The following is a 13,314-nucleotide window of genomic DNA, read 5'->3' as shown; positions in this document are numbered from 1 at the left end:
CACTCAAGACTTTAGAAAAGGCCTGGTTAATACTAAAATTGGAGGTATAATCAAAATGTACTGGATCATTTTCAGTGATTTCACAGATGTGAGGATTTATCTTGATATTCCTCTCTTGGTATTCCTTGAATTCCTGTGTATGTGTTCACATCCCTGCAGTGGCATATTTTTGTGATGCCTCTCACACATGGGGTTTTGTATGTGTGTGAGGAAAAGAGTTGCAGAAATGTGTGAGAGGCCTCCCAATAAACTGCAGGAATGGAGGGACAGAAAGAGATGACTGGGCAGAAAAGGTAACTTTATGTGATAGTATGGGAATGTATATATGTGTGTTTGGACATTTGTGTGTTTTGGTGTGTGTGTGTGTGTACGTGGTGTGTGTTGGCAGTAGTGGTGAGTGGCTGAGCTGTGGTAGCAGTGCCCTTGTGGAGGGAAGGCTCTCCCCCATGGGGTCTGTGATAAATGGGAGTCATGACAGCTTCTGTAACAAGAAGCAGACTGTTAGGCCCCTACACACACACACACAGACACACACACACAAACACACACACACACACACACACACACACCCACACACACCCACAGGGTCACAGGCTCACATACAGACAAAACATTTTGCCACTCTGATGGTGTATGAAATGTGCCAACCCAGCAACACCAGTTTTCTATAATGTAATTATTTACTTTGACCTCTCATCAGGCTTTAGAAACCCTCTGATGAAGAGAGACAGAGAGATTGAGAGAGCGAGAAAGACTATGGACAGAGCGTGAGGTGTACAGAGATAGAGAGTAGGTAGCCCACTGCCCATAGGGAAAGGAATAACAGCAGCAGTGACTGGGCTCGTGGTAGATGGATTAGTCTGTGTGTGTGTGTGTGTGTGTGTGTGTGTGTGTGCACGTGCATCTGTTTTGTGTGTGTGTTTGTGTTATTGGGTTTGTGGTATGGATTAAAATTGTCTCCCTACTGCTCATCGATTGTAAAATCCTGGACAGGCCTGGAAAGAGACAGAGCGAAAGAGAGGGGAGGGGAAAGAGAGCATACCGATGTGTGAGAGATGAAGGGAAGGAGAGAGGGAGGGAGGGATGGATGGAGAGGTGAGCACTGGAGAGATAGAGAAAGAGGGGAACGTTCCAAAGCTTGTGGCTCACTGTGTGTCCAGGAAACAAGAAGCGTAGAATGCGTATAGAACAGCCAGTGTGAACACTATCTTACACTTCTGCAGAGAGAAGAAGGGAATGGTTGATGTTCAGTATGGTAGGCTACATACCTGTAGAAAGAGGATAGAAATAGATATCCTCAGAATGGAGATATCAGGTACATGGAAAAGACTGACAGGAGAAAGATGTTAAAATAGATTTTATCAGGACTGACTGATGGGACATATGACATACTGTAATAGACTGCTGATTAGCCCTGTGTGTGTGTGTGTGTGTGTGTGTCTGTGCATGTGTGTGTGTGACAGATTGAGAGGTCTTTATTAGCGCCCCTAGCTCTCCCCCCTGTCTGCGGCTCGTTTATATGACATCATGAGGTATCACGCTTCCCCGTCAGGGGGCCTCCTTCCATCCAATTTAGTCAGGCAGCACTGAGGATGCCCGTGGGCAGCCCCAGGAACCGCAGAGAGCTGCAAAACTCTCACACACACACACACACACCACACACACACATACACACACACAGATGTCAGGAGCCATCAGGCAGAGCACGAAGACTTTATTATCTTGCTGTCCACTCCTTGTCGGCCATGACAGGTTCATCCACCGGCCGCCCCATGATGCGATCGATACCACTGACAGGACTGTGGGTGTGTGTGTATGTATGTGTGTGTGTGTGTGTGTTTGTGAAGAGGAGGGGGTGATGAACTCGCAAAGCTGAAACCATGATTTGCCCAAGTGTCAAAAACCCACCAACCCCCCACAGTCATTATCATGACACATGCTATTTGTATCTTTCTTACAGACACACACACACAACCCCCCGAGGGTCTGAAGCAGGTGCAGTTGTTACCTGTAACAGTGTGTAATTGATGGGACAGTACAGATGGATCCTGCCAAAACACAGGTCTGACGCGCACACACACACTCGGACTAACCGAGAGAGAGAGAGAGAGAGAGAGAGAGAGAAAGAACATGGCAGAAAAATTGAACACGTGAGAGAGAAGGAACATGGCAGAAAAATTGAACACGTGAGAGAGAAGGAACATGGCAGAAAAATGGAACACATGCGAGAGATATTCTCCCATTATTCCTTGCAGAGTTTCTAAAGCTCTGTTAAGTTTGATGGGGAGCGGTTCGGTGAACAGCAATCTTCAAGTCTTTCCACAGATTTTCAATCGGATTCAAGTCTGGTCTTTGACTGGGCCACTCAAGGACTTTCACATTCTTGTTCTGAAGCCATTCCAGCGTTGCTTTGTCTGTATGCTTGGGGTAATTTTCCTGTTGGAACGTCAATCTTTGCCCCAGTCTAAGGTTATTTGCACTCTGAAGCAGGTTCTCATCAAGGATTTGCCTATATTTGGCTCCATTCATTGTTCCCTCTATCCTTACCAGTCTCCCAGTCCCTGCCGCTGAAAAGCATCCCCATAGCATGATGCTGCCACCACCATGCTTCATGGTAGGGATGGTGTTAGATGGGTGATGAGCTGTACATACCTGGTTTTCTCCAGACATAGCACTTTACATTCAGGCCAAAGAGTTCAATTTGTGTCTCATCAGACCACATAATCTTTTGCCTTATGCTCTTAGAATCTTTCACATGCCTTTTTGTAAACTCCAGGTGTGCTGTCATGTACGTTTTTCTCAGGAGTGGCTTCCGTCTGGCCACTCTCCCATAAAGCCCAGATTGGTGAAGTGCTGTAGAGGGTTTTCCTTCTGGCAAGTTTTCAATTTCAGCCAAGGAACTCTGTCAGAGTAGTTATTGGGTTCTTGGTCGCCTCCCTGACCAAGGTCCTTCTTGCCTGGTTGCTCAGTTTAGTCGGAAGGCCAGTTCTAGGCAGAGTCTGGCTAGTTCCATATTTTTTAAATTTCCCAATGATGGAGACGACTGTGCTCTTAGAAACTTTCAAAACTTTTGAAATTGTTTAGTACCCTTCTCCTGATTTATGCCTCATCACAATTCTATCTCAGAGATCTACAGACAGTTCCTTGGAATTCGTATAGTTTCTGCTCTGACATGCACTGTCAACTGTGGGACCTTATATAGACAGGTATGTTTCTTTCTAAATCAGTACAAACAATTGAATTGTCCACATGTGGACTCCAATGAAGTTGTAGTGACATCTCAAGGATGATCAAAATAAATTGGATGCACCTGAGCTCAATTTGGAGTGTCATAGCAAAGGGGGTTGAATACTTATGTAAATGAGATATTTCATTTTCAATACATTTCACTTTGTCATTATGGGGTATTGTGTGTAGATGGGTGAGAAAAAAATTGATTTCATCCATTTTGAATTAAGGCTGTAACACAACAAAATGTGGAATAAGTCAAAGGGTATGAATACTTCCTGTAATTGTCACTTCTTTATTCTTTCTCGCTCCCTCCCTCTGTCTTTTGTTTCCCAATCCCCCTTTCCTTCTCTCTCTGTCTGACACTCTCTTTCATCATCTCTCTCCCTTTCTCTCCCTTTCTCACATACTCTCTCCCTCTCCCTCTCCGTCTCTTATTTTCCTGTTCCCTCTCCCTCTCCCTCTCCGTCTCTTATTTTCATGTTCCCTCTCCCTCTCCCTCTCCGTCTCTTATTTTCCTGTTCCCTCTCCCTCTCCGTCTCTTATTTTCCTGTTCCCTCTCCCTCTCCGTCTCTTATTTTCCTGTTCCCTCTCCCTCTCGCTCTCCGTCTCTTATTTTCCTTTTCCCTCTCCCTCTCCGTCTCTTATTTTCCTGTTCCCTCTCCCTCTCCGTCTCCGTCTCTTATTTTCCTGTTCCCTCTCCCTCTCCTGCTTATTCTCTCTTTCATTCTTTCTCTCACCATTTCTCTCGCTGTCTGTCTGTCTCGCTTTCTCTCTGTCTTTCTATACCTTTCTCTTTAACTGACTGAAAGGGTTCTTCCATGCCACACACTAATCTGAAATTAAATCTCTCTAAGAGCAGAGAGTATTTTTCTCTGTGGTTTCTGCAGACTCAAATAAAATAAAATTTTATTTGCCACATGCTTCGTAAACAACAGGTGTAGACTAACTGTGAAATGCTCACTTACAGGCTCTTCCCAACAATGCAGAGAGAAAGAAAATAGAGAAATAATATAAAAGTAATAATAAAAGTAATAATAAATACACGATGAGTAACGATGTCACACCCTAACATAGAGATCTTTAGTTGGTTTGGTCAGGCTGTGAATTTCTATGTGTATGATCTAGATTTTGTATTTCTATGTTGGCTGGGTGTGGTTCCCAATCAGAGGCAGCTGTCGATCATTGTCTCTGATTGGGGATTATACTTAGGCAGCCATGTTGCCTACCTATGTTGTGGGATCTTGTTTCTGTTTGTTTGGCTTGTTTGATGTATAGCCTTTAGAACTTCACGTTCAGTTGCTTTGTTATTTTGTCAAGTGTTTATTATTATAATTAAACATGTACGCATACCACGTTGCACCTTGGTCCAATTCTTTACGAACGTGACAGAAGATCCCACCACCAACGGACCAAGCAGCGTGGCCAGGAGGAGAAGACACCCTGGACACAGGTGGGGAAGACATTTTGGACATGGGAGGAGATATTAGCCGGTAAAGGACCCTGGGCAAAGGAAGAAGCCCAGGCAGGAGAGGATCAACGGCGACGCCGAAGTGCACAACGACGAAGGAGGCCCGAGAGGCAACCCCAAGAAACATTTTTGGGGGGGCACACGGGGTGGTCGACGAAGCAGCAGGAGGCCGTGAAAAGACTGTGGAGGAGGAGGAGGCGCTATAGTAGAGGCCCTCCAAGACCTGCAGCTCAACAGTCTGAGAGAGGAGACCACCACATTGCGGGGGCTGTTAGCTCAGAGGGAGCAGGAGTTCTCCCTTCAGAGGGAGGCGCTACAGGAGGCTCACAGGGAAAAGGAGTCAGTGGATGCACTGAGAGAGGAGTTGGCCAGGCAACAGGAGGAGCTGAGAAAGGAGTTAACCCTTCAGCAGCAGAGAGCTCAGTACTTAGAGCAGAGGCTGGCGAGGCCAGGTTGCAGAGCAGAGCCAACTCCCCGCACTCGCTTTGAGGAGCGTGTGACCGTGCAGGCACCAGGCTATGCGCCGGCGTTGCGCACTGTGCAGCTAGGGCGCCTTCACAGACCCGTGGTTTCCAGTCCGGTACGGCCCGTGCCTGCTCCTCGCACCAAACCTCTGAACAAGAGAACAACAAAGAACGAGGACACAACAAGACACTAACAATCACACACAACACAACACTGAACAGTCCAGGGCTATATAGGGGTGGTGATGAGGTGCAGGTGCGCTGGAGGTTTCCATTCCGGTGTTGCTGATGTGGTGCGCTCAGACCGGTGGCTCAGTAGACCTGGGGAATCAGAGCGCTGGAGGGGAGCAACGGGAGGAGACATGACAGTACCCCCCCTTGGATGCGCGGCCTGGAGGTCGACCACGAGGACGAGAGGCGGGCCGGTCAGGGCGGCGACAGTGGAAGTTCCGAATTAGGTTGGGGTCCAGAACGTCCCCAGCCGGAACGAAGCTCCACTACTCAGGACCATACCCCTCACAGTCCACCAGGTAACGGAGCCGTCACCCACGCAACCTGGAGTCCAGCAGGTCCCTCACCGCATACGCAGGACTCCCGTCAATGTCCGGGGGGAGGGGGGGGGGACACATGAAAAGTGGGTGAGACACGGTAGTGAGGGGGAAGGAGCAGCTGGGACGATACCTCATTTATCCGCCGGAGGCCCTTAAACGGCTCCACAAACCGGTGGCTCAGTTTCTTGCAGGGCAGGTGGAGAGGGAGGTTTTTAGTGGACAGCCAGACACGATCACCAGGCTGGAATACGGGGACCTCACTGCGGTGGCGGTCGGCTTGGTCCTTCTGCCGACGAATGGCCCTCTGGAGATGGACATGGGCGGCGTCCCAGACCTGTCCGGCCCTGCAGAACCACTCGTCGACAGCAGGCGCATCGGTCTGGCTGGGTGTCCAAGGGGCCAGGCCCGGCTGGTACCCCAGGATGCACTGGATGGGAGTGAGCCCCATGGAGGAGTGAACAAGGGAGTTCTGGGCATATTCTGCCCAGGGAAGAAACCTCGCCCACTCACCCTGCCGGTCCTGACAGTGGCAACGAAGAAACCTCCCCAGCTCCTGGTTCATGCGCTCCACCTGCCCATTCGACTGAGGCCTATATCATGAAGTGAGGCTGGCCATGGCCCGATCTTCTCCAGGAAAGCCTTCCACACTCGAGACGTTGTCCTCCGGAAGTCCATAATGCCGGAAGACCTGTTGGAACAGGACCTCAGCGACCTGGAGAGCAGAAGGAAGACCAGTTAGTGGCAAAAAACGGAATGATTTGGAGAACCGATCTACGACCACCAGGACGGTTGTGAAGCCATCAGAACATGGGAGGTCGGTGACAAAGTCTATGGACAGGTGTGACCAAGGTCACTGAGGCACTGGGAGAGGAACTAGTTTGCCTTCCGAGGTGTCTTCGTTTGGGCACATATGGAACAGGAGTTGATATAGCGGGAGACATCAGTAGCCAAGGTGGGCCACCAGTATTTTTGTAAAGGTTTACTTAACACTGAGCAAGAGAACAACAAAGAGCGAGTACACGACATGGCACTAACAATCACACACAACACAACCCTGAACAGTCCAGGGCTATATAGAGGTGGTGATGAGGTGCAGGTGCACTGGAGGTGATTAGGGTGCGTTGGGTTTCCATTCCGGTGTTGCCGAGGTGGTGCGCTCAGACCGGTGGCTCAGTAGACCGGCGAATCAGAGCGCCGGAGGGGAGCAACGGGAGGAGACGTGACACTCTCTCATCGCAATGCCTTTGTGTTTGTTACCGCTCATCTCCTCCTCTCAGTCACAGACAGCACAAGCCTAGCTCTTTGTGCTTGAAGGGATTATTTCGCTTAAATGGAAATGCTAAATGACTTGGAATAAAACAAAGGCATGAAAGAATAGAATACAAGGCAGGATGAATCAGAGATATTATGATTATAGTGTAATTATTAAGTGTAATAATTCCTTCAAAATATTGTCTGTGGTTCTATGTGGTTTTACATATACTGTATATCTGTGGCTCTGGTGCACCATGTTTAATCTTTATTAAAACACAAGCACATGTTGATGTTGTTGTGTAATATAGACAAAATGTTAGTGTCAACAAATCTCATTCAGTGAGCTGACAGTTACTGCCACCACTCTGTGTGTGTGTGTGTGTGTGTGTGTGTGTGTGTGTGTGTGTGTGTGTGTGTGTGTGTGTGTGTGTGTGTAATGGGACAAGTGTGTTGTCTGTGGCTGCCACATCTGATATATCCTGATGGGAAATTGTCTGGGTTGGCAGGCAGTAAATGTTCTCTCGCTTTCTTTCTCGCTCTCAGAAACACACCGCTTCTCGTCTCTGTGGCCGTTTATATATGTTGTCGTGGCGATAGTCATCTCATCTCCCTGTTACTCAGGCAAACAAACACTCCATGGAACACTCAGTAGAACTGACAGCAACCAGCCAGTCTCTTTAACTCTTTATCCTACTGTCACAACATACTGCCTTCTCATTTATCCCGTACGGCTCATAATCTATTCACATCACCGGTTCTCAAAGTGTCACAAACGTGCCAAGGAACCGCCCCCAGGTGTGTCTGATTCATTAGGTGAAAACACCCTTCTGCTCATAGTTTCTCTCCCGCAGAAATATGCTTTTCCCAAGTAAAGAAGAGTGTGACAGAAGATGTTAATGGGTAGGAGGGATAATGAGCGAGATAGAGAGGTCCTACATCGGCTAATTAGAGCAGGGCTTCATGAGTTCAAGGACGATTTTAATTTAGCAGATAAGATGAGGGGAGGAGGGGGTGAAAGGGGTGAGATGGGTGAGACTTCCAAGATCTTAATTACTGCATTGATTTCTCTATGGTGCTGCCTCGGGGGAGGAGGAGTGAGGAGGGAGGTGGTGGGTCTCTTTGGGAAGCTCAGTCTTCTTAGCTGGAGCCAAGTTCAGTTGGCTCCGGCCAAAAGCTCTGCCCAGGTCAACTATTTCCCTTTCAATTACTCAGACACTCACATAATGCATTCATCTCAGGAGGAACCCGCTAAGCCCCAGGGATGGACACACACACACGCGCACACACAGACACACACACACGCATGCACACACACACACACGCATGCACACACCCGCTCTCTTTCTCTCTTTCTCTCTCTCCCTCTCTCTCTCTCTCTCACACTCTTTCTCTCTCCCTCTCTCTTTTATTCTCTAGACTCTCTCTTTTATTCTCACACTGTTACGTGAAAATAATAATTTTTGATAACCGTTGAGGAATTCTATCAAATAGGGCAAAGGCTGCCTCTGCAAACTCATTGCCAATTACTCTGTTTGACCTGGGTTCTACATCAGTTGAATCTCTTGAAAGTTTTTAAGTAGGAATAGGCCTACATTTGAATGCGGACTTGGAATAGTACTTTGTCGGTAGCACTGTGTGTGTCCGTGCTTGTGTGTGTGTGTTTAGTAGTAGCAGTGTGGGGCAGTCCCGCTCCTCATGTGCTGAAATAGCAGTGGGCTGGATTTGAACACATGCTGCAGTGGTATATATGTTATCCGTAGGCAACCTTAAAGGCCCAGTGCAGTCAAAAACATTATTTTCCTGTGTTTTATATATATTTCCACACTACAAGGTTAGAATAATGCTGTGAAATTGTGAAAATGATGATAATGCCCTTTTAGTGTGAGAGCTGTTTGAAAATACTGCCTGAAATTTCAGCCTGTTTTGGTGAGATGGAGTTTTGGCCTGCCTGGTGACATAACCAGGCGGTAAATTAGATAATAAATCAATAAGAACGAGAGTTCAAAACCTCTCTGCCAATAACAGCTAATTTTCAGTTTTCCCCTCCCCACTCAGACCACTCCTAAATTCTTGCTTGAGAAATTGCTCTTTGCTAAGAAGCTATCTTTGTTTATTTTTACAATTTTAATTGAAAACAATCACAGTAAGGTACTTAATTGTTACCCAGAAATGATTTGATATTGAGAAAAACAACTGCATTGGACCTTTATGCTTGACTCAGTCCACTATTCCTGGTCACAGCTGGATAGAGGCAGGCAGGCACGCACACACACACACACACACACACACACACACACACACACACAAGAATACCAGGGGTTATGAGTTAATTGGCAGCAGAAAGACAGAGCTTGCCTGTACACCACTATCTAGGTGTCATTAAGGTAATCTACAGGTGTGTGGATGAAGACCTCTCTCAGTCATGACTTGTAGCTACTGCTTGTATTCCCTCTAGACAGCTAGGCTAATCATAACGCACTTATAACATGATAGTCATTACAACAACACAGCAGTAACGCATACATTATACTGAGAGAAAGCATTGAGGCATTGCTTCAGATATACAATGGAACATGCTGATTTTAGAGAGTGAATGTTGATGTGTATCAAACACAGTAGCATACCGCACGTTATGGAAATAGTAATTTAGAGCTGATATGCAATTGATATGCCCGTTGTATAGATGTCTGTCTCCGTAGTACAACACAAACAACACTGTCACAGACACATCTCGACTGGGCAGAATGAATGCAGAGTTCAAGTCTTCATGCCTGACACACTGAGGGACTGAGAGTGAGCAATTACCATACTTAGGGACTAATTAAAGCAGTAGGCTGGTGTAAAAGTCCTTATCATAATGTGTTTCTGACTTATGATATTACTGGGAATTGTGGACGTAAACATAACCATGCTGTTACTGTAGCAGATCTGCCTGACTGACATGTCTGTCCTCCAGGACCTGTGTAGCTCAGTTGGTAGAGCATGGCGCTTGCAACGCCAGGGTTGTGGGTTCGATTCCCACGGGGGGCCAGTATGAAAATGTATGCACTCACTAACTGTGGATAATAGCACTCACTAACTCTGGATAAGAGCGTCTGCTAAATGACTAAAATGTAAAAAATATAAATGTTACTCAGCCTGCACTGTTTTATACAAGTTTTCTGGAATAAGTCATGAATAGCATTTTTTCAGAGAAAACAAGTTTCAATCAAAACATATTTTAGTAACTACTTACACAGAAAATGGAGTGTGGGTATTCTCTTTTCAGCCATCTTCTACCATGTATGTGTATATAGATTACATTTGATTGAACAGGACCGTTTCTCTCTCCCTTCTTGTCTAACTTTTTATTTTAACCCCTCACCGCTCTCTCTCCCTCATCTTCCTCTCCTCTTCCTGCAGTGGGATTCCATCAATGAGATGGATGAGTATTTCAGCCCCATCCACACGTACCAGGTGTGTAACGTGATGAGTCCCAGTCAGAACAACTGGCTGAGGACAGGCTGGATTGCTCGTGACGGAGCCAGGAGGATCTACATCGAGGTCAAGTTCACCCTCCGGGACTGTAACAGCATGCCTGGAGTATTGGGCACCTGCAAGGTACGAGATGGAGGGGTGAAAGAGTAAGACAGGTGACAGAGGAGGAGATTTAAACAAGGGTTCCCCAACTTCCCCAATTGTTATTTTATTTTGTATTGTTGGACATTAAGATTGTAAAAACACCAGCAAATTTAATTTTGGAAATACTATATGTTCCAAAGTATTCTCACACATAATAGAGAGATATACACTGAGTATACAAAACATTAAGAACACCTGCTCTTTCCATGACATAGAATGACCAGGTGAATCCAGGTGAAAGCTATGATCCCTTATTGATGTCACCTGTTAAATCCACTTCAATCAATGTAGATGAAAGGGAGGAGACAGGTTAAAGAAGGATTTTTAAGCCTTGAGACAATTGAGGCATGGATTGTGTATGTGTGCCATTCAGAGGGTAAATGGGCAAGACAAAATATTTAAGTACTTTTGAACGGGGTATGATAGTAGGTGCCAGGCTCACCGGTTTGAGAGCAACGCTGCTGGGTATTTCATGCTTGATAGTTTCTTGTGTGTCTACAAATTCCAATGCAGTCAACAAATTATTATTAATTTTAAACTGGGTAGTTTGAACCCTGAATGCTGATTGGCTGAAAGCCGTGGTATATCAGACCGTATACCTCAGGTATGACAAAAAAATTTAACGGTTTACTTTTCTAATTACGTTGGTAACCAGTTTATAATAGCAATAAGGCACCTTGGGGGTTTGTGGTATATGGCCAGTATCCAGGCACTCTGCGTTGCGTCATGCATAAGAACAGCCCTTAGCCGTGGTATTTTGGCCATATACCACACCACCTCAGGCCTTATTGCTTTATTATGTTCTGAATCCCTGACCATCCACTCAAGAAAGAAATTGGACCGCAGCTGAATCTAGGTGATGATCCCTGATTTAGACCTTGCCACTTAAAAATGCAACTCATTGACTTGGTCAAAGAAGAGAAACAGATTTATTTTAATTAACCTTAATTCCAAGAGTGCAGTCCTTTTTTTTCTCATCATTGACAATCTGATTTCTCTTTTCACAGTAAACCTGTAAACAACTGTGTGTATGTGTTATGTTATCTGATGAACAGGAGACATTTAACCTGTACTACTATGAGTCAGACCGAGCGGTGGGCGCGGCCATAAAAGAGACCCAGTTCACCAAGATCGACACCATCGCTGCTGATGAGAGCTTCACTGGAGTGGACCTGGGAGTCAGGAGGCTCAAACTCAACACTGAGGTTCGCTCACTTATTAGAAACCAGAGTGAAGGCCTCCCGAATGGCGCAGCGGTCTAAGGCACTGCATTGCAGTGCTTGAGGCATCACTACAGACCCAGGTTCAATCCCAGGCTGTGTCACAACCGCCCGTGACCGGGAGTCCCATAGGGCGGCGCACAATTGGCCCAGCGTCGTCCGGATTAGGGGAGGGTTTGGCCGGGGGGGCTTTACTTGGCTCATCGCGCTCTAGTGACTCCTTGTGGCGGACCGGGCACCTGCAGGCTGACTTCGGTCGTCAGTTGAATGGTGTTTCCTCCAACACATTTGTGCAGCTGGCTTCCGGGTTAAGCGGGCGGGTGTTAAGAAGCGCGGTTTGGCGGGACATGTTTTGGAGGAAGGATGACTCGACCTTCGCCTCTCCCGAGCCCGTTGGGGAGTTGCAGCAATGAGACAAGATCGTAATTGGATCGCAATTGGATATCACGAAATTGGGGGGAAAAAGGGGGTACAAAATAAGAAACCAAAGTGCAAAATGATGTTGGTTGATATATATGTTTTGAGTGAGCAATGTTGATTTCTACTTCTTAGCCAGCATGGTGCTAAAGTGAGTGGAGCACCTAATCTCATGCCTTTCACAGTGCCACATTTGACTTTGCTCCCACTTGTATTTTTTTCTTTTTTATGAATCATTGTGATGTAATGTCCCCTCCTTCTCCTCCAGGTGCGAGGTGTGGGCCCCCTCACTAGACGAGGCTTCTACCTGGCCTTCCAGGACATCGGGGCGTGCATCGCCCTGACCTCTGTGAGGGTGTACTACAAGCGCTGCTCGGGCGTGGGCCGCAACTTGGCCGTGTTCACTGACGTGGTGACGGGCGCTGACTCCTCCTCCCTGGTGGAGGTCAGGGGTCAGTGTGTGGACCACGCCGAGGAGAGAGACACGCCCAAGATGTACTGCAGCGCCGAGGGGGAGTGGCTGGTGCCCATCGGGAGGTGTGTCTGCAGTGCGGGGTTCGAGGAGCACAGGGAGTCCTGCGTCGGTGAGTCACACTCTGGGTCATTGATATTGTGTTGGGCTACCTTGTTTTACATTATGTTACTGTACTGCAGTACTTTATCTTTACTTTACTCTACCTGTGCTCAATCTGTGCATTTGTGGTCAATGTTCAGCCTTGGATGTTTTCTGTGTGTTTTGTGTGGTTCAGTTGATGGTTGGTTTGGTTGAATAGCTCAAGTCCTGAATAATTTTTCAACTTTTAAGATGATAAGCTGTGGTGAGTCACGGAAGACACAAGTCTTTTTTTCTTTTCTTGTCTCTCTTTAATTTTTGTGTTGTTTATTTTCTCTGATGGACTGACCTCATTTAGGGACCAGTGCATATTTTGGGTTGCCAGGGTTACGGTAATTAAAAACTATTAATCACATCCCCATGATAATTAAACGCTAAAAGCATTCCGTCGGCTAAATGTGCCAAACGAGGCGAATGAGGCACGGAACACTGGTTCACCTGTCTTGTTTGTCACACACACACACACACACACACA

The 13,314-nt window shown here is 46.7% G+C and overlaps 1 protein-coding gene across 1 annotated transcript in view; it reads left to right on the top strand.

Annotated features, from left to right (window-relative positions):
* Positions 1–13,314, top strand: part of epha8 (eph receptor A8) — a 93,395-nt gene that overhangs the window by 48,864 nt on the left and 31,217 nt on the right. The window contains exons 3-5 of the mRNA XM_045222878.1: positions 10,371–10,568; positions 11,645–11,794; positions 12,495–12,810. Of these exons, the coding sequence (XP_045078813.1) occupies positions 10,371–10,568; positions 11,645–11,794; positions 12,495–12,810 (664 nt within the window). The remainder of the gene's footprint in view (positions 1–10,370; positions 10,569–11,644; positions 11,795–12,494; positions 12,811–13,314) is intronic.

Source organism: Coregonus clupeaformis, chromosome 10 (genome assembly GCF_020615455.1).
Source record: "Coregonus clupeaformis isolate EN_2021a chromosome 10, ASM2061545v1, whole genome shotgun sequence".
Lineage (NCBI taxonomy): Eukaryota > Metazoa > Chordata > Actinopteri > Salmoniformes > Salmonidae > Coregonus > Coregonus clupeaformis.
Note: the sequence above shows the minus strand (reverse complement) of the source record. Positions and strands in the feature narration are given on the sequence as shown.